Genomic DNA, 26,000 nt, shown 5'->3' on the forward strand with positions numbered 1-26,000 from the left:
CTTCAGGAAAATTTTGCTTGCGTGTGATATTAATGATATTGTTCTATAATTTCCACATTTGGTTGGATCACCTTTCTTGGGAATAGGCATAAATATGGATCTTTTCCAGTCAGTTGGCCAGGAAGCTGTTTTCCATATTTCTTGGCATAGACAAGTGAGCACCTCCAGCACTGCATGTATTTGTTGAAACATCTCGATTGATATTCTGTCAATTCCTGGAGCCTTGTTTTTCACCAATGCCTTCAGAGCGGCTTGTACCTTCTTCCTTCAGTACCATTGGTTCCTAATCCTATGCTACCGCTTGAAATATTTGAACATTGACTAATTATTTTTGGTATAATGACTCTGTGTATTCCTTCCATCTTCTTTTGATGCTTCCTGCATCATTTAACATTTTCCCCATAGAATCCTTCAATATTGCAACTCGAGGCCTGAATTTTTTCTTCAGTTCTTTCAGCTTGAGAGACGCCAAGTGTGTTCTTCCCTTCTGGTTTTCTTTCGCCAGCTCTTTGCACATGCCATTATAATACTTGGTCTTCTCGAGCCACCCTTTGAAATCTTCTGTTCGGCTCTTTTACTTCATCATTTTTTCCTTTTACTTTAGCTCCTTGACATTCATGAGCAAGTTTCAGAGTCTCCTCTGACATCCTTCTTGGTCTTTTCTTTCTTTCCTGTGTTCTCAGTGACCTCTTGTTTTCTTCATGTATGATGTCCTTAATGTCATTCCACAACTTGTCTGGTCTTCGGTCACTAGTGTTCAATGTATCAAATCCATTCTTGAGATGGTCTCTAAATTCAGGTGGCATATACTCAAGGCCATATTTTGGCTCTCGTGGGCTTGTTCTGATTTTCTTTAGTTTCAGCTTGAACTTGCATATGAGCAATTGATGGTCTGATCCACAGTCGGCCCCTGGCCTTGTTCTGACTGATAATATTTAGTTTTTCCATCGTCTCTTTCACTCACAGATGCAGTCAATTTGATTTCTGTGTGTTCCATCTGGTGAGGTCCATGTGTATAGTTGCCATTTATGTTGGTGAAAGAAGGAATTTGCAATGAAGAAGTCGTTGGTCTTGCAAAATTCTATCATTTGATCTCCAGCATTGTTTCTGTTACCAAGGCCATATTTTCCAAATACTGATCCTTCTTCTTTGTTTCAAACTTTCCCATTCCAATCACCAGGAAGCATTAATGCATCCTCATCACATGTTTGATCAATTTCAGACTGCAGCAGCTGATAAAAATCTTCTATTTCTTCATCTTTGGCCTTAGTGGTTAGTGCATAAATGTGAATAATTGTCATAACGACTGTTCTTCCTTGTAGGTGTATGGATATTATCCTATCACTGACAGCATTGTACTTCAGGATAGATCTTGAAATGTTCTCCTAATGGTGAATGCAACACCGTTCCTCTGCAAGATGTCATTCTCGGCATAGTAGACTATAAAATTGTGTGATTCAAAATGCCCAATACCAGTCCATTTCAGCTCACTAATGCCTAGGATATCAATGTTTATGCATTCCATTTCATTTTTGATGATTTCCAATTTTCCTAGATTCATACTTTGTACATTCTAGGTTCCAATTATCAATGGATGTTTGTAGCTGTTTCTTCTCATTTTGAGTCATGCCACATCAGCAAATGAAGGTCCCAAAAGCTTTACTCCATCCACATCATTAAGGTTGACTCTACTTTGAGGAGGCAGCTCTTCCCCAGTTGTCTTTTGAGTGCTTTCCAACCTGGGGGCTCATCTTCCAGCACTATATCAGACAATGTTTCACTGCTATTCATAAGGTTTTCAATGGCTAATTTTTTTCTGAAGTAGACTGCTGGGTCCTTCTTCCTAGTCTGTCTTAGTCTGGAAGCTCAGCTGAAACCTGTCCTCCACTGGTGATCCTGCTGGTATCTGAGTACTGGTGGCATAGCTGCCAGCATCACAGGAACACGCAAGCTCCCACAGTATGACAAACTGACAGACATCTAGTTATCTAGTACTGCTGTAACAGAAATACCACAAGTGGATGGCATTAACAAAGAGAAATGTGTTCTCTCACAGTCTAGTAGTTACAAGTCCAAATTCAGGGTGTCAGCTCCAGGGAATTGCTTTCTCTCTCTGTCAGCTCTGGAGGAAAGCCCTTGCCCTCAATCTTACCCTGGTCGAGGAGCTTCTCAGGCACAGGGACCCCAGGGCCAAAAGACACACTCTGCTTCTGGTGCTGCTTTCTTGGTGGTATGAGGTCCCCAACTCTCTGCTTGTTTCCCTTTCCTTTTACCTCTTGAGAGACAAAAGGTGGTAATAACTGATAAAAACAAGGTTAGAGAATAGGATAGCATGAAAATTTTGTACATACAAAAAATAAAAAGTCTAGCGGTTAGCAAGAAACAGTTACTTGTGTTTATCTCTCGTGTAGAGCTAAGCTTCAGCTTGGAAGGAGACTTAACTTCACTTTATACCCTGCTATCATGTAATATTACAATGTACAATGACCTTTGAGACAACTAAAATGTGGATACTGATTACCTACTTGATATTAAGAAATTAATGTTAATTTTTTCATAGGTATTTTAAAGGTATTTTGTTTGTTTTAAAAAGTTATCTTTTAGAAATTCCTTTCAAAGTATTTCCAGATGAAATATATTTAGGCATTTGCCTAAAAATAATATGAAATGGGGAGTGGATTAAGGGGCACACATGGGGGGGTTAGATAAAACAAGATTATTCAGGAGTTGAGTATGATTGGAAGCCGAGTGATGGTGGCATGGGTGTTCATTATTCTGTGTACATTTGTACATATTTGAAATTCCCTGTAATAAAAAGTTTTTTTTTAACTTATTTTTTACTCAGATCAAATTTTGTTTCAATTTAATTTCACAAATTATTTGCACTAAGTTTGGAGAATGCAGTGATATACAAATGTCCATGGTGCTAGCCCTCATATTGCTTATGGTTTAAAGGGAAAGGCAATTAGAATCCAAAAAAAAAAAAAAAAATGATGAGTGCTAAAACAAATCAAGTACACAGCATTATGGGAGCATAGAGTAAGATCTAACCAAGTTAGAAAGAGAACAAAGATGAGTAGAATGATGGTAGGTAAAGAGGAGGATCTGGCAGGCGTGAAGGCCAGGAGTAGAGAGGAAGCTAGGTGTGATTTCCAGAATCCTGGTGGCATAGTAGTTAAGAACTTGGCTGCTATCTGCAAGGTTGGGAGTTCGAATCCACCAGTTGCTCCTTGGAAATCCTAGGAGGCAGTTTCTACTCTGTCCTCTAGGGTTGAGAGAGAAAGCTGGCTGTGTTTTAATGGTTCCAGCTTAAAGAAGATGAACTCTTAGGAGACTGAGTTGGGGGTAGCCAGTTGGAGGAGAGCTTTGTAAGTCAAGTTCAGGAGGAGCTTGGGTTTTATTCTAAAAATAATGACAAGTCATTTAAGGGTTTTAACCAGCAGAAAATATCATCATGTTTCTCCATATTACTCACTACAAAGTGATGAACTGATTGAAAAGGGGCTGAAGTGGAGGACTGAGATCAGTTAGGAGGCTATTATAGTTTTCTAGGCTTATATTTGATGACTAATTTGTGCCTAACCCAAGGCATGGTTTTTTCAGTCCCCTCATATGCATACGAAAGCTGAACAATGAGAAAAGGAAGACAGAAGAGTAATTAACGCATTTGAATTGTGGTGTTGGTCACTATGAGTCAGAATTGACTCGACGGCAGTGGGTTTGGTTTTTTGGTTTGTTTGGTGAAAAATACTGGGTATGCTATGGACTGCCAGAAGAACGAACAAATCAGCCTTAGAGTAAATACAACCAGAATACCCCTTAGAAGCAAGAATGGCAAAACTTCAGCAGGATTACTTTGGGCACATCATCAGGAAAAAGCAACCACTAGAAAAGGACATCATGGTTGGTAAAGTGGAGGGTTGGAGAAGGCAAGAGATACCTTAGTGAGACAGGCTGACACAGTGGCCAGAACACTGGGCTCAAACATGCTCATGTTAATAAAGTGCCACAGAACTTGCAACATTTTGTTGTTAAACATAAGGTCACCATGAGTTGGAGCTGACTCAATGGCAACTAACAACAGTAGCAAAAAAGCTTATGTTGATGGAAGTTTGCAATTTAAAGTTTAAAGTGTGGTCAGAGGAGGGAGAATCAGCAAAGAATTCTGAAATGACCAAACAGGTGGGAGAACGAGTGTTGCGTCATATACCTGGGGGACGTGGTCTTGACAGTTAAGTATTAACCAAGGATTTTCAAGGCGATTATTTATTGCCTGAATCACAGAAGCCATAATTGGGTCTGATCTTGCTATTCCTCTTCTCAGAAAAAAAAAATGGTTTCTCATGGCCCCTAAGAATAACGTCTGCACTCCCTGTTGTGGCATTCAGGGGTCTGGTCTCATCTCTCTGTATATCTCTTTGTGTAGTATATGCTCAGGACATACTAGTTTGATTTGATGGAATAAACTGGAAAACTTAGAACTCCTTGCTTGGAAAATACTGCTTGGACTGGGCATAATTCTCATTCTCTATCAAAATCAGTCTCTTCCTTACAAGTCTTAGCCCAAATACCTCCCCTAGTCTATAAACATTTTCCTTCCTCCATGTCCTAACCACATTAGCTGAGCCTTGGTTTTGCATTTAGGCAGTTACTTCACTGTAACTTTATACATACTACAGTGGATTTTCTCTCTCTCCCCAATTAAGTTAGAAACCTCTTGAGGGTAAGCAATGTGTTAATTCAACTTTATCTTCCTTGATTACCTTACCTGTTCTAGTAACTGTTATGCAAAATCTGGATAATGAAAAAGGAAGATCAAAGAACTGACGTGGTTGAATTATGGTGTTGGCAAAGAATAGTGAGTATACTATGGACTGCCAGAAGAATGAACGAATCTATGTTGGAAGAAGTATAGCCAGAATGCTCATTAGTGGCAAGGATGGAGAGACTTCGTCTCACATACTTTGAACATGTTATCAGAAGGGACCAGTCCCTGGAGAAGAACACCAGCCTGGTAACATAGAGTGTCAGCAAAAAAGAGGAAGACTTTCAATGAGATTGATTTGACATGGTGGCTGCAACAATGGGCTCAAATATATCTATGACGATGGTGCAGGACCGGGCAACATTTCATTGTTATACATAGGGTTGCTATGAGTCAGAGCCGACTCAATAGCATCTAACAACAACAATTGGTCAAATTGTATCCCCCTAAAAATTTTTTTTTTTTTTTAAATACATTAAAGTCTTAACCCCCGGTACCTGCAAATGTGACCTTGTTTGGAAATAGGGTCTTTGAAGATGTTGTTAGCTAACATGAGATCCTACTGGAGTAGGGTGGGTCCTAATCCAATATGACTGGAATCCTTATAAAAAGAGGAAAAGTGACACAGAGACTTTATACATAGAAAAGAACACTATGTGATGATGGAGACAGAGATTGGAGTGACGTGTCTATAAGCCAAGGAACACCAAGGGTTGGTATGAACCTCTAGAAGCTAGGAAGAGGCAAGAAAGGATTCTCCCCTAGAGCCTGCAGAAAGAGCACGGCCCTGCCAACACCTTGATTTTGGATTTGAAGCCTGTCAGAATTGAGACAATAAATTTCTGTTGCTTTAAGCCACCCAATTTGTGGTTCTTTGTTACAGCAACCCTAGGAAACTAATACCAAACCAAAAGCCAAATCCTTAGCTGTTGAGTAGACTGCAACTCATAGTGACCCTATAGGACAGGGTGAAACTGCCCCATAGGGTTTCCAAGGAGTGGCTGGTGGATTCGAACTGCTGACCTCTTGATTGGCAACTGTAGCTCTCAACCACTGTACCACCAGGGCTCCAGAAACTAATACAGTGACCAATAAATATTGAGTTAAAAGGATTTCTTATCCTGTTGTGTCCATACTTCTATGAAATCTAGATTAACAGCAAGATTCCATAGGAAAATTTGATTTTAGCTAAATAAATATTCAACCATGTTGTGAACATATGTGATGAGCTTATATCAAACAACAGGGCAAACTTAGGAGAGTGCATAAAATTCTTTATTTAGAACAATAAAGTATATGTATATATAATGTAATTTCAAATTCAAACCTGTATAAAAAAGGATCAGGACATATAACTATTTTAAAAAGTACACATACAGTATATACACATACACAACACATTTTACAACTTTTTTATTTAATTAAACTTCAATCATAATAAAACTATTTAGAATAGTGTTGACATACATTTACATTACAATATGCAAACTCCAACCTATGACTGAACTAGCAATATATCTGTGCATCCATCTAAATGACTGAATACTTTTCAAGTCCATTGATTTTAAAAAACAGTGGCAAGTGGACACTATAATCACACATCAACCCTTTGAATATAGGAGAATAAGATATTTTGATTGGAAAATTGTATTTAGTGAGTCTTGTAGTGCAGAAATCAAACAACTGAAAATACCATGGTTTTCAGTTTAAACAATTATTATCTTAAATTTATTTTTAAAAACATCGGAAGAATGTGGATGGAGATGGCAGTTATAAATTTACAATGCTTAGCAAACATTTTAGGATCATGAATATCCATTTTAATATGGATTATATTTCTAAAACACCTTGTTATGAAATGCAAGTACCATTTTTTTAATCTTTGCATTTATCTAAGGCATTTTAAGATTAGTTAATGGAAAGCAGCAATGGCATGTATTGTGTGACCAAACACAAGTGAACTAGTTAGAATTTCAATCTGAATGTTTATATCTTAAAGCCAAATTTCAAAATAATATTGTTTCAAAGACAAGTTGCCATTACTTTACAATTCTTATCCCATTTTCCAAATTTAAAATATAATTTATGGATTACCCCTTTCCAAATGGATTCTAAAATATCTTTAACATTCCACAATTTTAAAGAAGCCTCTCACATTTTTCTGCTCTTAGCTTTTAATAAAATGAGGGCATTTAAATGCTTACCTTGGTGCATTTCCAAATATTACACACATCTTACAGTATTTCTTCCAGACTAAAATGTACTACTGGTTTTCATTCTTCAGAGGTGACCCAAAACGTTTATTTAAGCAAAGGAAAAAGCCATCTCTTGTGTAAATGGTTATCCAATTCACACTACTTGAGACTGAATTTCACTCTTACTAATGGATCCTATTTACATTAGAAACACGAACAGCAATGACTTTTTATGGTCAAGATGCTTATTCACAGAGAGGAGAGCTAAATATTTTGTACAGGATAGTCTCAGGTCACTTTGAACTTCTTTGTTAGTCATAGAGGAATAGGCTCCTGATTTAGGAGGGAACTCAGAGTTCACCATACCGATTTTTTTTTTTAAAGTGAGATCTAAGGAGGAGAGATGATTTACCAACATCAGTTAACGACACAGTGGAGGCTCCTGATAATTTTTCCCAACATCCATCCCATTATGCCAAACTGTCTTTCTGAAAGATGTATTTCTTAGTTAAAGAAGAATTGATATGGATTAGCTGAAAGCTACATATTGGAATTTAATTTAGAAGCCAAAACTTAGCTGCAGAAGAACATTAAGAAAAAGCCACGATTTCTGAATGAATTTTTCTATTAATTTAAAACTTCAGTTGAATTAGAATACTAAAATGTGACACAAAGGCTCTCCAAAGTACTTTAATGCTCAAGAAATGTGTTTTATTCTTACTAAATGCAAATACTTCATTATAGACATACACTTTTTCATTTTAAGAGGATAGGTTACTTGTTCTATGACAGTATTGAAAAAATTAGTCTCTGACTCATTAAAAAAATGGCAGTGTGGTAAGCACATTAGATTATTATACAATATCCAGAAACACTTCCATATTGCTGGGCAGCCACCCTTTATCATGGAACAGGTTTCTTTATAGACTTGGGTTCTGCCAAAGAGGTGTAAAGTGTTCAGTCTAATTTAGAATCTGCAGGGCTTCTGGGATCATTTTAAAAGGCAATTTTGAAACATTACAAGAAAAGACTATCAGATATGTGGCACCACTTTGAAAGGTGACTTCATGGTTTATGATGTCAGTTATGAGTTTCCATGAGTCAAGAAGGGAGGATATTCAGAACATACATGGGATAAAATAAGCAAAGATATATACTTTTTTTTCTTTTTTAATTTCAAAGCAGGTATGACACAGTTAATGCCCAAGCAGCTAACATCCAAAATAACGTACAGGATTTTTCTATTCTTAATGCATTTTATTGAATTTTAGAGTTTCAAAAATTGGTAATCCATGTAACTCTCAACGAACCAATACATTTAATTAAGCACAACACGGCCCTTCCCCTATCGTGTCAGATTTCATATTTGCAGAATCTATTTATTTAACTCTTTTTTTTATTAATTAGGACCGTGTCCTTAAGTTTGAAAATCCAGCTACTAGCTTTGAGAACACAGGTACATTTTTGTACTCTCAAGCTTATCAAACAGCATTTCCATATGCCCGAGAAAACAGAACCCGTTGGTTAAATAAATAAAACCATTTGATTGAAAAGTATGAACTTAGGTGGCCATGACCTACACATATAGCTCATGCTAACCTGTGTCTATTTTCCTCAAAATAATCAATGTCACACATTCGAACAGGTCCTTTTAGCAATTAAACTGATGTTCGGCTTTATTATTCATCGATCATGCCAAGGGATATCCAAGGGCTTGAACAAATTAATGCAGCTTCCCAAAGGATCTAGGTTGTATCTTAGGGAAATGATTACTGTCTGAGGAAGCCCAACACTCTAAAGGAAAAGACTGTAGAAACCATCTGGGCTCTTAGGTGCAAAAAAGGGCAAAGGCCACTTACCAGAGATATATTTGGATTAGCTTTGAACATAAGCTAAAATCCAACAATACCAGAAATGCTTGGACTCTTGACATCAAAACAAATCTAGCATATGCCCTTTTCTATTACTGCACTGAAAATGGTCAGATTGTGATCATAGTACATGGCAATAATGTTATCACATGATCAAATTGGACTGGAAAGCTTTGAATTCCTTTACATATACCTTCATGGTATGCCAAAAGAACTTTCATCAAAATAAACCATAAGAAAACATTCTTTGACTTTAGTTGGATGTTTCTTTGACTATAAAAAAAATTGGCAAAAGGAATTCACATAATCATTCATAAGTTCAAGTTTAAAAATGCAGTGTCTGTCTTGGGAATCCCTGCCAAATTCACTCTAACTATGCGAAACACATTTTAAATATCATACTGACATGCAGAACTACATAAAGCTCTGTTTTTATTTGTTTTTTAATTCATAAACTTTAATGAATATAGGGTGCCTGATTTTAAATAAATGGATCCTTTAAACAGAAAATGGTGAATATACTATAAATAACTAAAGTTTTCAGATTCCTTGCATTCTTTAAAAGCCAGGTAACCTAGTTTTCAATACCCATATAAAGCACCCATATCTAAGATTAAAAAAAAAAAATTGTAATTTATTTTTACTCTCTGCCACGGTGGAAATTTAAAATGGGACTTCCATACATTCAGCATTTTCTCCTAAGTCCCTTTACACGACTCTGTAACAGTTTTAGAATATAAACATTTTGTAATACAGTTTGCAAACACGACCTATTCACTCTGTAGCGGTCAAGGGAAAAGGCAGACTTAACCAGGGTTGCCAAGTGTCCTCCTTGGCAAACTTCTGCTGTTCAGTGTTCATAGCTTCTTCATGGGTTAACTCTTCCGGAGAGTCTTCGCTCTGCAAAGGCATCACTGCTCTAGTTCATTGTTGGCTCCCCGACATGGACAGAACCAGCCATGTCCATTGTCTAGTGAGATATGGTTCAGCACGGTCTATGTCAGGAAGAGATCATAACCAGACCTACATTATGAATCAGCAGCTACAAGGCTGACCAGCTGCCTACTCCTGTCATAACTTAGCTCTCACTGCCTTCTAGACTGTACAGTGGCTGATGCGATTGAGTTTTTGTTTTAAGCATTTTTTTTTCGATCCCTTTGAGAAAAAATGGTTACCCCCCACTATCCAGGCTGAAATCTACTTGCAGAGATCAGGTTAACTATGGCTACAGGTTGTAACTGAAAAATAAAGCTATGTGGTTTTTCAGCAATTAGACATTTCTGGAGGCATGCAAATGGTGCGTGCAGTCTGCGACGCGTGCCTGCTTTCCCAATATCAGTTGCAAGTTCTAAATGAGACCACAAGTCCCCCAGGTCCTTAAAATAGAGTCCTGCTCCATGCAAGTTCTTCTTTACAGATGATTAATTCAGGGCCAGTTTCACAGTAAAACACTTTGTTCCAATTTCTGAATCATCCTTACAGAGTTATGGGTAGCAAGAACAGATAAAGATGCGGTCTGTCACTCCAGACAGAATATGAATTTGTTTTAAGCTGCTTCATTTATGAAGCAAACATGAACTGTTACCCGCCTAGAGAGAAAGGGAAAAAAAGAGAGATTATGGCACGTCTGCTTTCTCCCTTTACATTCTCAATCGCGGAATTAATTACTTAATTAATTAATTCCACAGTGAATAACAGATTTGCAATATGTGCTTCACTTACACGGTCTAAAAGAATTTGTTAAATTTTTTTCTAGATGCAGTGATCTATTTACTACTCATATATTCTTATTTTTTGCTTTTAAAACACTCAACATCAACTGAAATTACTGCATTTATTGTCTATTGTCTGTCTCCTTCCACTATAATTACATTGGAATGTAGCTCCCTGAGGGCAGGGAGCTTTGTCTATCTTGTCTCCTACTGCACTCCAACACTTGTACCAGGCCCTGGCACATAATAAGTATCCAATAAATACTCATTGAAAAAAAGAACGGATAAAAAAACCTGTGGTTTTCAAACAGCTGTATCAGAAAGGCATATTAGAAAGATTGACATCGTGGCACCACATATTATCTCAATTCGTGATGGATGAAAAGGGGGTTAACAACCTGTTGAATTTCTCTAGCAAGTCTACAAAAACGTAGTCGATAAACGGTGAGAAAAAAGGGACAGGGGAACAAAGGCAGTGAATGGCTAGAGGGTGGAGAAATAGAGATGGATGGATGATGGAACAGCAGGAAAGAGGTATCGGGACAGGTGGAGAAGCTGGTTAGAGGCCACCAACATAATAGCCTCATGAGTCACTGAGCAGTTCCAGGCTCTTGACTCTCTAGCAGGGTGTGAGAAATCACTTTCCCCAACTAAGGAAACAGCAGTAGCAAGATCTTATCCAATACTGTCAGCCAGAAAAAGAAAGACTGACATCCTGGCACCACACGAAACCTCTAACCAAAAAAAAAAAACCAAACCCAGTGCCGTCGAGTCGATTCCGACTCATAGTGACCCTATAGGACAGAGTAGAACTACCCCATAGAGTTTCCAAGGAGTGCCTGGCGGATTTGAACTGCTGACCCTTGGGTTAGCAGCTGTAGCACCTAACCACTACGCCACCAGGGCTTCCACGAAACCTCTAGGGAGGTTCCTTTGGCCTCATCACAGCTTACTGTACTTGTTGAACCATGAAAGCCATACTGGTTTAGTTCTTCAGGCATGGTGTTAAGCCACTGAGACCTGGACTCGGCTTTCAGATTTTCAACTTTCAAATAAAGGATAGGTACTTCTGCATCAACTTTTTATTAAAGATAGATTCTTCACTCCATCTTCAATCACAGCACCCAAATATACATATATTCTGCACTTCTTTTCTTCCCTACTTCCTTACTCTTTCCATACCTTTGTCCTTGTTTATCAATCCCAGAATCATAGACCTCTGGTTTTTAAATATTCCAGATCATTGTACAGGTTATGTAGAGAATTCCATAGTATGAACAATAAGAAGGGCAGTGTTTTTTTTTTTCCTTCCAGACTCTCTAAACGTTACATCCTAAAAATTATTTAAAAAAAAAAAAAAAAACTATACTACACGACTATTTACCAGAGAACTCTAGGAATTAGAGAGCCTATATCTAGAAAAGCAGAATTAAACCTAGAAAGAAAAATAGAGAGACATTAGGAGAAAACTTCTGAAATTCAAAATATAAAGCAGATATTTTCAAAAATAAAGCTTGGTAAGAAAAACAAGAGGTAATGATAAAAAACATAAGGATTTTTTTTTTTCGAAGCTATAGAATAATTTGAACTTCTAACCTTAATCCGAGGTAGGGAAGTTATCATTGGAAATCTATTTCTGACTTTGTCCCTGGGTCACTTAGCAAAGAAAATAAACTTGAAGGCTGACAACTCTTTTCCCGTAAAATAAAACTACAATTTTTAAAATGATACCCTGAATTCTTAGAACAAACTCATGGAATAAGCAGTACAAGTGTTAAGATCCCTTCACTATATATGAAAATCAGGGGGTAAAATACACAAACAAACGGATCCAAGAACCTACAGCTAACTAAATCGCAGAGCCTAGACTTGAACCCATCTTCAAATCCCTTCTAATCCTCTTCATCACAATGGGTCCTACAGAAAGAAAGGTCAAAAAAACAAAACCCCCAAAGCTCCAGAAATTCTTATGAAATGCCTGGTAAAGAGGCACACATCTTTCCATTTGGTAAAGAAACACTCCCAAGTTCTATGCACTAAATGCCCAAGCTTGATTTGAGCACGTCCTTATTCTAATTTTAGGATTTTAGGATATATTTTCTTCTGCCATAGCTCAGATCTATAGGAAGCTTCCAGTTTGTGTTTCTTTTATGAATCTCTCCACATGCCTCATTATACAAACAATAATTTTTTGTACTTACCGTTCAATAAACAGCGCTGGGTGTCTACAAACCCATGCTATTACTGTCAACCAGAACGGGCTTAATCTGTGCCTAAACAATTTAGATTCTTTGTAGATGACTCCCAAATCTAGTATTTCCAGCCCAGACTGCTCTCTGAAGTTCCAGTCTAACATATTTGACCACTTGACGGTTCCACCAATATTTACCAACAGCCCCTTCTCCTGACTTTCCTTTTTCTTATAATGGCACCCTGTTTATTTCCATAGGCTCCAAGTCATCCTTGAATGTTCCCTGTGATGCTGCACCTCACATCCCATCAGAAACTAAGGGTAATTCTTTGTCTGCAATGTCTCCACAATGGTCCATGTTTTTCCATTTCCGTGGCCTTGATTTACTTCAGGCAATTTTTTTTTTTTTTTTTTTTATCATTCTCTTGCATCTGCCTGGAAGACTGTCCTCCTGGGTGGACTCCCTGCCTCCAGCTCAGCACTCCAATCCATCTAGCCACACCATTAACAGATGGCTTTTCTGAAACCTCTGCTTTGATTGTACTACTCATACCTTTTCTAAAACACCCAAAGGCTCCCTATAATTTACCAAATGGAGTATAATCCCTGTATCTGGCATTCAAATCCTTTTTCAGACTGATCTCCACTCTCTCTTCTCAGCATTTTAACCCTTTATGTGTGAACTGCATGGTGTCCACCTGTACAAACTGACCCTTGAACACTGTACTTTCAGGCCTCTATAACCTAGTTCATGCCACTTGCAGTTGTCTAGATTATCCCTTGCCTATTGGTAATAAAATCAGATCAACCACCACAGATTCAGTTTAGTTCAAGTGCCATCTCCACAACAAAGACTTTCTCTTTGTGCGAGTGATTTCTCTTTCCCTTCAATCAAGGTCAGTGTATAGGGCTGTGCACGGCATAATTCCAAGGGGTGTCATCACAGCAATACTCTAGATCGTGTTGAGTCCACATTCTGCATAACCATACGCAGTGGCCCTATCTTTGATCTCTTATTTCATTTACTTTGTAAGTTCCTTTTGTTGCAGTTTAAGCTTTGTAAACTTCCAGTTTGCTTTTTTAATTTGGCAATGTGTGTACATACCTTTACCTCCTTTTCAGGACTATAAGCAATTTGAGAACACAACTAGGTTATATTAAGCTTTGCATCTACCACTGTGCATGTACTCGAGTTTGTTGAAATCACATTTGAGGGGAGAAAGAAGAGCAAAATGTCCCTATCATACACTAAAATAAATGAAGCTTTTAATGTAATTTATCTCTATTTGATTTCGTTCTCTTAAACAGCATGATACACAGCCAAATAAATGGAAAGTATAGCAAGTCACCTGAGAAGTTCTTGTGGGCTGCCACAAATGGATACTTGGCATCAGCTAGGTGACTAAGGAGATTTTTAACTTTTCAGATAAATGTTTTCATGTTTCGTGTCAAATAAACACAGCTTTTGTATATTTTCTCTTAAAACTTTTCCTCTTATTTCCAGTTCATTGTTTGCATCTCTTCCACATTTTTTCCTTCTATTTAAAATAGCAAACCCTATTTAACATCTGTTTTCCAATTATAGGTTATTTCCTTCAGAGAACTAACTGTCCCATATGTTTTCTATTCCAGTGTTTCAATAATTGTCCTGATTTAATTTGTTTTAGTTGGTGAAACTTCCATTTCAGGGGGAAATCCTTGCCATAAACCTGAGTCATTCTCTTTACTGTCCCCTTCTTATTAACCAAGAAAGTGATTATCCTCCAAATTACATCTAGTTTTTTTCAATATTTAACTACGACTCTGCATTTCATTTCTACCTTGGTACGTTTTACTACCATTATTGTTATTTCTTGGAAGATTTCCTGTCTTACTCGGTTAGAATCTGCTCTCCCAAACCTTCCCTTTGCCACACCCCTCTGCCCAAACTTAAAGTAACTTGGTAAGTTTTAAACCTCTGTTTTTACAGGACTAAGTATAAAGCCTTACACCATATAACGGGTACTCAATAAATGATCACAAATAATAAACATGCATTTTTCACTTCAGGGTTTATAGATTCATGTTGATGAGATAGCTATTTTCTTGGCTTTTTTCTGATCTTGCCCTCAGTATGTGAATTCTTATTTCTTTACACATAAACAAATTTTTGCTATTATTTACATAAATGAAAACAATTTTGAGACACTTACTCATGTCTTCATTCATTTATCCAACAAAAAGTTGTTAATCACTGTGCGCAAAAGATACGCTACATAATTTGGTGGAATTCTAAAATTAAATTAGACATAAATCTTGCCTTCTAAGAGCTTATGTTTAGGAGGGAACAGCAAATGTCTAGGTAAGTAACTGTAAAATCCTACCAAGAGTCAGATGAGGTGTAATTAGAGGGCCATAAATAGAGATTACTTTCATTTGGAGTCAGCTTTTTGGAGGGGGTGGTATCAGAGCTGAGCTTTGAGGAGACTATGCAGAGTGATGAGTAAAGCACTCTAAAAAGGGGTATTATTCGATCTTCATTCAGTCTGACATCCATCCCACACTGACTACTCAGTATATATGTGAGTGATAAGTTCATTTCTGAACAGTTTCAGACTTCTTTAACCTGACTGTTCAATTTGATTCTTTTTCTACATAAGGAAGGTTTTGTGTGTTAAGAAAAATAAATTAAAGGCAGCCTTCCCATGTGACTCTCTCCTTCTTTGCTTTCTTTGTACACCTTGCCGTCTTACTGATCAAAGTCAGCAAATTAAACACACACATACCACATACACACATAAGATAAAAACAAACCCTGTTTTAGAAAAGCCATTTTCCTTACCATGTGGTTTCAGGCCTGGCTCCCTCTGCCTCCTCTCTCTGGACAGTGCTCTATAACCCGTCCATCACATCCACAGTCTCCCAACGGGCAGGTCTCGTCATTAAGAGTTCATTCATTCATTTAGTCATTCACTCAGTATAAACATTTATTGAGAGCCTGCAATGCTCAGGCATCAAGTTAGGTGCTGGGAACATAGCAAGAATCAGACAGACCCAGTTTCAGTCCTCAGATGTTATCTGACTAGTAGACATAGGCATAAGTTGCCTGTCCATGGTTGCTAGAAGATGTTGCATTTTTTCCTCCTAAACAAGTGGCCTGGATTTTCCCCATCATAATCCCTTCTCCAAATGCCACAGCATGAATGCCAAATTGAAAACCACAGGATTAAAGGCCCATGCCCGAAACAGGATCTCAGCAATGCAGGCCCAGAACAAACAACAGAGGACACTACTGGAGCCTTTAGGACTCAATTCACCATTTAATGTGTGATTTGTGGACGTCTGGCTGAAGGGAACCAAAACGGCAGTTATGGAAGAAACAAGGCGGCTTATACAGGGGCTGAAGAACAATTACATGGGTTTCTAGGAAAAATAATGATTTCAGCTTGGGGAATACTGACTCAGAAAATAGAAAGGGTAGAGCAAAGGGTCTATTTATTCACATTAATTGACAGGAAAATGAGCCTTGAGAAAAGCTAGGATGGGGAACAGAAAGAAGAGAGGGTGTTATTCATACATTCGACATGCTGATCAAGAGCATGCTTGATGACAAAAATGATGAAGTCTAGAATAACAGGAGTGAAGTATTAGAAAACTAAGTTCCGTAATTATGTCATATTATTCTGGGTTGTTGAGAAATGATGTTCTACAACCATAAAAGTGAGTTCCTGGAGAAGCAAAGAGCTAAGACACAGCTTCCCTGGGGGAAAGCTCAGATCTAGAGTTAAATCTCTGAATTTGAGGTAGAAGGAAACCTGACAGGACAGTGACCTGAAAGGAAAAGGCAGAGCTGACCATAGACCGACCGCATCTGTGATTATCTACGAGAATTGATGAAGGAGGGCAGGGAAGACTTGTCGATTTAGCAAGAGGAGAGAACATTTGGATGCTGCTGTGGATAAGTGTGCTGGGGATTCCATGAGTAGTAACAAAATTAACAGCCAGTTTGCAGAACTGAAAGTGAGGACAGTGTGAATCAATAATTGGATTAGGTTAGTGCCACACTGTGTGTTCCTCCAACAGTATCTGCAGCTTGGATGAAGAGAATGTAGACAGGAGAGGAGACGGAACATCAGTCCCTTCTGGCCACATCTTACTCTCCTTTCTCCAACAACCTCTCCCTCCACTGGTCCAACATAATCACCACAGGCATCTGTCATTGGTTCATATTCAGTGCACCCTAGACTCTGGACTGTTCCGAGATATAATTGTTACATCAGTCAAGTGGCGGGTGGCACTTCACCTAGACAGTTTCACCCTTCTGACCATAAGATATTTTGACTTTTTCTCCTTTCCCTTAACATGGCAGAAAAAACATTTTTGGTTTTTCTTTTGTTTCAACATCTAAAAATGAGACACCGTTTCTATTACCTTATGGTGTTAGCACCCAAATGAAATTAGTTTTATTCATTTTTCCTCTACTATTTTATTTTAGTCCTAACTTGCTCTATTCTCTTGTCTAATTCGTTTTCTGGTCTCAAAACGGGTTTAAATAAACACCAAACTGTTTTATTTTGTTTTTGTGTATCTTCCATGCAGGATGAATCCATTAATCAGGACAAACACTGCTGACCGTTCAAAGCTTGAGATAGAGACTATGAATTTGATATGCACAATTATGTAACAGCTTTGGTGAAAACAGTGACAGCTGCTTGATATAAGACTTACTAATACATTTTGTTTCTAAATCCTGGCATCCAGGATGTTATATAGGTCTTGTTAAACATTTCAGCCTGAATTCTATAAACTTACCAGTGTACGAATGTAACAGTGTTGATAGAAGCCACAATTACACTTCTTGAAACTCTCTCTCTCTTTCTTGCAACATACTAAAAAACAAGAAAAATGTTTATTTGCTTTTGGATAGAGATTTCGAAGTACACCATGATCTGGACATTGTAAAAGGCAGGGTTTTCTGCAAATCCAGTAGCAAAAGATTGCAAAACTGAGTGGGAAGCTTAACTTCATAAATCATACACTGGGGAAGGCTGTACTTAACTCAACATAGTCTACAAGAGTTTAAAAAATTCTCTGTGTATGCACATGCCCATACTAAAAATGCTTGCATGCACCGAACATGTGTGCATAATACACACAGGCATGATATGAGAGAAAGTAACGCATCAAATAAAGACTATAACTGAATGTAAACGAAAATATTGGTGCCAGGGCAATATGGAATAAGGTAAAAGAGTGATCGGGGTCCGCCACCATAAATGGAAAGGCATCCTAAAAATTTTCTTGTTTTTAACAAAATACTGAATATATTAAGAAAAATTAATGGCTCTGAAAACCAGAATGAAGTTAAGATATATTAAAAAAGCAAAAGAAAAATCAGTGAAGGTATCTTGAATAGGAAGTGTTATTATAAACCATGGTTTAAGGAAGAATGTGACAAAGGTTGGCTGAAGATAACGGCCACTGCCAAAGAAACAGCTAAGCTTGGGAAAAGAGTCTGAAAAAAAAAAAAAAAAAAAATCAGTATGTCTCTGGCAATGGTGTGGAAAAGGAGAATAATTAAACCTGCCTTCAGAGATCCATGGCCAGGAGCCTGAGCAAGGCAGCTGCTTATTGAAATAAAGCAAGCAGAGATGACCACTTCTGATACCCTAAGAAGGGTCATGAAGACAAATATGAGAAGGTATCCCACAGGTAAATGCAGATATAGGACTGAGGGAGTGAAAGGTTAGAAACATGAACGAGAGTTGGGAGACACTGGTTGAGAGCTGCCATCAGGACAGTGAGCAACTTCTTAAAGACGCTATGTGCATGTGCACAGTGTGTGAAATAGCTATGCCAAGCTTACCAATGCACACATTTAACACAACAAAATACCTTATCTCATTATCCTCTTCATTGATCTGTGTATTTTCAACTGCCCTTGTAAGATTTGGTTGTTTCTTCTGGGAAAAGAACAATGACATAATTTTTTTCAGCATGCAAGATATATTTCAAAAAATTATGACAAAATGGACAGTACTTTTGACTCAACATTTTTAGGATGTTGGAGGTAGAAAAGTAATAAAGAAACTACCAGGACTTGAATAGTAATCAGATTCAAAAGATACTTCGAAAAGCTGAGTAACGATGATTTAGCACATTATAAAATTTTCGACAGGCTTAAACATCCAAAATAACAGATAATACATGGCATTTGTATTTGGTTTTAAGCACATGATATCATTTTCTTCCATTCAGTTGAGGCTATTAAAACCGGGTTCCCATTTCTTAAGTGTGCATTCTCAGCTAGCGAGGCTGGCTCCAAAAGCATGATGAGGAATGGGGAAAAATCCATCTGAGATGTAAATTTTGTTGAGGTGACAAATTAAGGTAGGGCTCACTGTTTCTTGGTAGGATCCTTTCTCAGAAAAGGGTTCTTTGTTTGTTCATCATTTATGTAAACATTGTTTGAACCAATAAATGTATATAGTTCAGAAAGTTTTTGATCAGGGCAAAAAGAAAGAAAGAATAGCAACACTTACCTTCCAGTAGAAGGCTCCAAAAGCAAACCCAATTACAAGAGAAAAGAACGCTAGCAATGCCATGGCTGCCCATTGTAGGCTGGAGTCACCAATGGAATTTTCAGCCTTCCCTATAATTTAAAGAGCACAGTCGTGAATACAGCAGATCCAGGCTAGAGGTTTTGCTCTCATGCTGTGGTTGCTTCCAACTGTTTCTGTAAAATATTCTTGACCTATCTCCGTTTAAAGTATTTGAAAGGTCGGTTTTTCTGCCGAATATTGCTTTGGGAAATATTGCTTTGAGAAAGCAATACAAGTCCCTGTGCTCTCCAAAAGGTGTGTAAGTGCTAAAAAGAAAGAAATCCCATAAACAGGAAGAGATTAGACTTGGCTAATACTGACCCATACGGAACACAGACTTCGTATATTCACGGGGGGCAATAATTTATACTATCAAGGAAATCCATCTCTGATGGCTTTATCTTCTAGGGCCTTTTCACTTCCCACTCTTGAGACCTTGTCCAAAACTTTTTAAAGACGATGTTGCAACCTGGATCAAGGTCTGTATGTATTAAGCCATGTTTGGTCTGCCTCAGATTTTAAGATGTTATATGTCGACTGTGTTATAATATTTTTAGGTATCTCATATTTAGAATTATGGCTGTTTCTTCATTTGTATCTTCAATATTCATTTTTTGGATGCCACATCATGTCAGGCACTATGCTAGATACTAATAGTTTGATTTTTCAGACTTTTTAGGTTGAAAACCTTGAGACTATTTGGCATTTAATAATGGTTAAATGGAGTCTGGTGGCACAATGATTAAGAAGCTCAGCTGCTAACCAAAAGGTCACCAGTTCGAATCTACCAGGTGCGTCCTGAAAACCCTGTGGGACAATTCTTCTCTGTCCTATAGGGTCACTATGATTTGGAATCAACTCGACAGCAATGGGCTTGGCCAGGTTTGGAATGGCGAAAGCACCAGTGTCTCTCCACAGTTTCTCTCGGTAAGTAACTAAGTAAGACAGAAGACATATGACGTTGGCTTGGGACAACCTCCTTGATCCTCCCTCATGCCTCCAAGAGAAGCAGAATGATTAAAGAAGTAAACAAAAAGATATCTCCCACAAAGGTCTCTCCTCTCAACATAAAACTTAATTTTTTCAAAGACTCTTCTTTCTCCTTACAGGCAACAACTTAATTATTTGGGAATACTCACAGATGCAAAAGAGTTAAATTTTCAATTTTCTTTCAAAAATGTATTTAAAAATTATAAGCTTTCAATAATTACATGACTCGAACATAAACTAATTCAAGGTAAAGTGATTGCTTTAGGCTAATTTGGCAATGTAGCTTTCAGACTCTTAAAAAAATTATAAAATGATGTGTGGGTTACCAGGTCGTTCTATGATCGCCTAATTAATTTATAACGTATCTACAGAACATAGAAGAAATAGATGGCTGTATGTGAATAAATGTTGACGGGGGGAAATAACCTCATGATTTTCATTTGAGGCAGGAAACAGATCTTATCTATTGTAGTGAGAACAGAAATTGCCCATTCCCCTACCATTTGTGAACTGTAAGCAGGAAACTTCCTAATTCTAAGCATCTCAAAGAATTTCTGTGACCTAGGTCTGAAGCTCTAATAAAAGGATGTTTGCGTGTATATTCACATGCATATTTTGGGAGGGTAGCAGTGAGGAATGGGGTTTCTAAGGTGCAGGGGGATGAGCAGGGAAGGGGGTCTCTGTACAGGTACCACTAATCATAACCACCAATTGCGTCCTTAAGACTTATATTTCTTCTAACTTGCCCCACGTTTTACACCCCCACGGGAGATATGTTCCAGACATCACAACTTAGAGCTCAACATGAATTTTCTCACTAAAATAAACTTGTGCTATAAAAAGGGATTTGACATAATTGAAATATACCCTCTCCTCGCTAATCGACATGGTTAGGTTCCAAAAACCAGATTATTATGCGAAATCAGTGTTATGTGAAAATGTAGGATGACTGCATCAGGTCACAAAATGGAGGATGACTACCTCATCACATAGTTGCCAAATGATATAACTGTCAAATTACATCATCACGTAACTGCCAAACCACTGAGAATCACACCCAGCCAATCCGACACACAACCTTAACCTTCAAATCCCACGTTACTCTTGCTTTGCGCTTTGGCATTGGTTACTGTTTGTTTCCGCCAGACATATGTCGTTAATGCATAAAATAGTTGGATAGTAGACTTTTAAATACTGTAAATGTGAAATGTGAGATAATGAGATAATTGATGAGTGAGGAGAAGGTGCAGTACTATTATTATAAAAAATATATCTAGTTCAAGGGTTGATTACATATATGCCCTAGTCTGGTGTCTAAACCATTCAAAAAAGTGTTTTCTATGAGAAAAGGGTTTCACAATTACGAACAATTCCTACCATTTTAGGAATTTTAATATCACAATCTGTAAATGTTTTGGGTGTGTGTGTTTGCATTCTGCTATCATGTTTGTATTCTCCTTGGTGGCAGACATACTGTGGCCCACACCATCTACTGGAAATGCTGATGTATAAAAATGATAGATTTGACCAGGTGAACTCCTTGAGAGGCCTTAAGCAACGTACAGAGAGGACAAAGGAAACTATTGATATTTTTCCCTCAAACCCAATGGGAAATTCCAGTGAGCTAAGATGGTGTTATCTTACTTCTATATTTGATCAGCTAAAATTCTCTGGGCTCAAGGTTGCCAAACAGCCTGTTCTGCCTGTTTCACTTGAAGGCCAAACCCAAGCCTTGATTTTACAACTCGAATCACAGGAAATATCACGCCCAGTAGCAGAAGCAGAAGGAGCTTACTAGAGAGAGAGAGGTTCTGTGATTCCCTACCTAAACCCTTTCTCAGGCACAAGAACTTCTCTTAAGTGAGGCCCTCCAAACAAAGGCATGCAGAAGAAGAGATGGTAACTAAGGAAAATTCACACAGCTCTCCCAGAGTGCTATGGTTTTCAACCCCTCTTAAAGTTCCACCCCAGGACCACGGCCTGATACAAAGTCCAGGAATCTGACTAATATGCAGCAGGAACCACCCTGCGGGAGAGGTGGCAGGGAGAGGTATATAGTCAAGACTGGAAGGGGAAAGGGCCCACAGATATGGAGTTTCACTTCCTATAAAACCAGTTGTTGTTGAGTCTATTCTGACTCATGGCAACCTCATGTGTGTCACGGTAGAACTGTGCTGCACAGATTTTCAGTGGCTGATATTTCAGTAGACTGCCAGGCCTTTCTTCTGAGGTTCCTCTGGGTGAACTCAAACGTCCAACCCTCCATTTAACAGCTGAGTACATTAACAGTCTGCAGTAAGCCTATAAAAACCAAAAACCAAACCCGTTGCCGTCGAGTCAATTCCCACTCATAGCAACCCTATAGGACAGAGCAGAACTGCCCCATAGCGTTTCCAAGGAGCACCTGGTGGATTCAAACGGCCAGCCTTTTGGTTAGCAGCTGTAGCACTTAACCACTATGCCACCAGGGTTTCCATATAAAGGCCAACATTATCTGACTTTTGTTATTTCTCTTGTTAAATCAAAGACCATAAAAGGTAGGCATTTGGTGTCTCCCCTACCCCTACCCCAGTCCCAGCTCCCCCCTCCCCACAGGAATAGTGCAGTCCCTCTTGGAAAGAGAAAAACAAAGCTATCAAAGCTGTCAGAAAAGGCTTGCCTACACCTCCAGGGGATGATTTCCAATACTTCTGCTATTCCACTGGAGATAAACAGGATTTGAATTGCAGGCCTCAAGGCCCAGATGAAAGAAGTTTGGGGCCAAAGCCCAAGCCAGTAACAAAGCTTTGCTTTTGTGCAAAGATGGCCCACAGGGACCCAGGGACCTTGGAGTTGGGGGCGGGGGGAAGGTGGAGACTCATCTAGGACAGGATTTGAGAAATACCAAATCCCTAGGTTATTACTGTATTAATTGTATCTCACTATTACTAAAACAGTCCACTGGTGAAAATTCATGAGAACTGACTTGCTTGGTTTGACTAATAATATCTGATATCTGTACAAATACAGAACACACAAAGCTGTCTATAATTTTACTGACCTCTTTTTTTTAAAGTGCGTGTGCTTATGGGCACCATGCCTATGAACATGGATTTCTCAGTGCTTAGGAAGCTGGCAGCTTAGTACTCCTTCTTGGATCCCCCACTTCACTGGGGGGTCCAGAGAGATTAAATAACTTGTGCAAGGTCACACAGCTAGTTCAAGCAGTCTGATTCAAGGTTGTGTTTCCAGAATATGTGTAAGCGATGGCAAAGAAGGGACAAAAGATATTACTATTACTTAGAAAACATAATGCCCTCTGGATAACTTGTAGGTGTTTATGTTATCCCATGACTCCCTCTTGTACAGCATGAAGAGAACACTCACACCTCTGGAACATTCCTTTATATGTACTGGTCATCTGGCTGGCATGGCCAAGTTTTTTGGGTCTTATACCTTTCTTCGGAAACCCTGGTGGTGTAGTGGTTAAGTGCTATGGCTACTAGCCAAAAGGCGGGCAGTTCAAATCCGCCAGGCGCTCCTTTGAAACTCTATGGGGCAGTTCTACTCTGTCTTATAGGGTCGCTATGAGTCGGAAACGACTTGACGGCAGTGGGTTTTTATACCTTTCTTCATATTTACCTGACTGTCCTTCCAAAAAATAGTATCTACCTCCTCTGTGCTACAACTAAAAATGTTTACATACTTCTATTATTATAATACTTGCTATGCATTGTACTATGTGTATCTTATTTACGTCTGTTTCTCTTATCAAGGAGCCCTGGTGGCACACCAGTTAAGCGCTTGGCTGCTAACTAAAAAGTCAGCAGTTCAAATCCACCAACTGCTTCTTGGAAACCCTATGCGGCAGTTCTACTCTGTCCTACAGGGTCGCTATCAGCCAGAATCAACTGGACGGCAACAGGTTTGGTTCACTTATCAGAATGTGAGTTCCACGGAAATTAGTCTTCCATGAAAATTAGTCTCAGGCATGGGTATTCGAGTGCCATTTTCATCTGAGTGACATCATCTGGTCAAAAGATGCTGACAATGCAAGGTCCATATCTTTTATTTTTAAAGAAAACAAATGAATAAGGAGAAAAACAAAAACAAAATAAGTTGACCATTCATCTTGCAATGTAAAATATAACCTCAGACTCAGAGGCAGATATAGAATTGAACAGGTTTTTTTACCTTTGGTTTCTTTTAAAGTCAGTAGAAGACTTTCACTTCTAAGCAAAATGGAATAACTAGTAGGAGACAAGCCTTCCCAAAGTAACAGACAAGCCTTCCGAAACTAAATCATAATAATATTGGACAAATTATATGATGCACCTATTTTCAGACATTAGCCAACAGGCAGCTCAGGACTATATTCTTGACAGTCAGGGCACACACAAGATGAACCCCGTGACTACCCTGGCTTTTTGTCTGAGAGGCAACTTCAGATCAAGGTGTGGAAGAGCGAGCCTCCGCAGGGCTCAGTGGTCTCACTGAGATAAGGAGGCAGAGCCTGAAGTTCAGGGTTTCTGACATGGCTGGAGTTTGTGGGAAGGGTCATGAAGTGTTAGTGGGGAGAGGGGAGACGTGCAGAGAAGGGGCACCAGAAAGTCACTGGCCAAATAATAAGCTGTACGTGCACAGGGAGAGAGGTCACAAAACCTGGAAACCCTAGGAGTCATAAAGGAATGGAAGACAAAGAGTTCTGATAAGCCAGAGTAGTGAGGTGCTCTGGGTCCTTAAGAGATACCTCAGAAATTCTGTGCTTTTGGAATAAGGCTACTTTGCCCTCCTCCCCCAAGAAAACTTAAAAAACAAGCCTCAGCAGTCTGAAAAGGACACATACTGTACGATTCTAACTACATAACATTCTGGAAAAGGCTAAACTATAGAGACAGTGAACAGATCCGTGGTTGTCACATACACTTTTTCTTCTCTTTTCTTTAAAAGACATATGTTGATGTAAAGCAAAAATGTTAAGATTGTATTGGATTGTTTATAATCTATGTAGATATATGTCAAAAACAGCACAGAAGATGGGTGTGGGTGAGTGGAACTATCCTGTTTCCAGGTTCTTATATATTCTTATATGCTTTCTTAAGTGCTGCAATACTAACTCTAATTAGAACGCTGTAAGTTGAGATGGGACCTTAAGCAATCACAAAATACTGCAAAGAAGTGTCACTGAAATGCCAAGAAACTAATTCCAATGGGACCCCCCAAGTTATTCCATTAATACAAAAGATGACTAGAAAGGAGGAACAGAGGATCATAAAGTAAATAGGACAAATAGAAAACAAATAACAAAATGGGAGACCTAAATCCATATCAATAGTTGTATTAGAAATAAACAGATGAACACTCTAATTAAAAGTCAAAAGACAGACTGGATAAAATAGCAAACCCCAACTATATACTGTCTACAAGACATGTGTTTTAGAAATAAAGGAACAGATAGATTGAAAATAAAAGGAAGGAGAAAGACAACCTATGAAAATATTAAGCAAAACAAACTATAAATATCAGACAAAATATACTTCAAGACAAATAGTATTACTATTGAGGGCTATTTCAGTAACATAAAATGGTCAATTAATCAGGGAAGATATAAAAATCGTAAGTGTTTAAGCACCTAATAACAGAGCCTCAAAATACTCAAACCAAAAAATTGACAGGACCAAAAGGAGAATGAGACTAACAAAAAATTTTAAGGAAA

The 26,000-nt window shown here is 38.3% G+C and overlaps 1 protein-coding gene across 2 annotated transcripts in view; it reads right to left on the reverse strand.

Moving 5' to 3' along the window:
- Window positions 1–6,102: 6,102 nt before the first annotated feature.
- KITLG (KIT ligand) overlaps window positions 6,103–26,000 on the reverse strand; it is a 100,981-nt gene continuing 81,083 nt past the window's right edge. The window contains exons 6-9 of one of the 2 annotated variants that reach the window (XM_049884020.1): window positions 19,256–19,365; window positions 18,609–18,676; window positions 17,526–17,602; window positions 6,103–10,420 (exon numbers count right to left, since the gene is read on the reverse strand). In XM_049884020.1, the coding sequence (XP_049739977.1) occupies window positions 17,563–17,602; window positions 18,609–18,676; window positions 19,256–19,365 (218 nt within the window). In that variant the 3' untranslated portion in view covers window positions 6,103–10,420; window positions 17,526–17,562. The remainder of the gene's footprint in view (window positions 10,421–17,525; window positions 17,603–18,608; window positions 18,677–19,255; window positions 19,366–26,000) is intronic. The other variant, XM_049884019.1, reaches the window with a different exon arrangement.

Source organism: Elephas maximus, chromosome 4 (genome assembly GCF_024166365.1).
Source record: "Elephas maximus indicus isolate mEleMax1 chromosome 4, mEleMax1 primary haplotype, whole genome shotgun sequence".
NCBI classification, from domain to species: Eukaryota; Metazoa; Chordata; class Mammalia; order Proboscidea; family Elephantidae; genus Elephas; species Elephas maximus.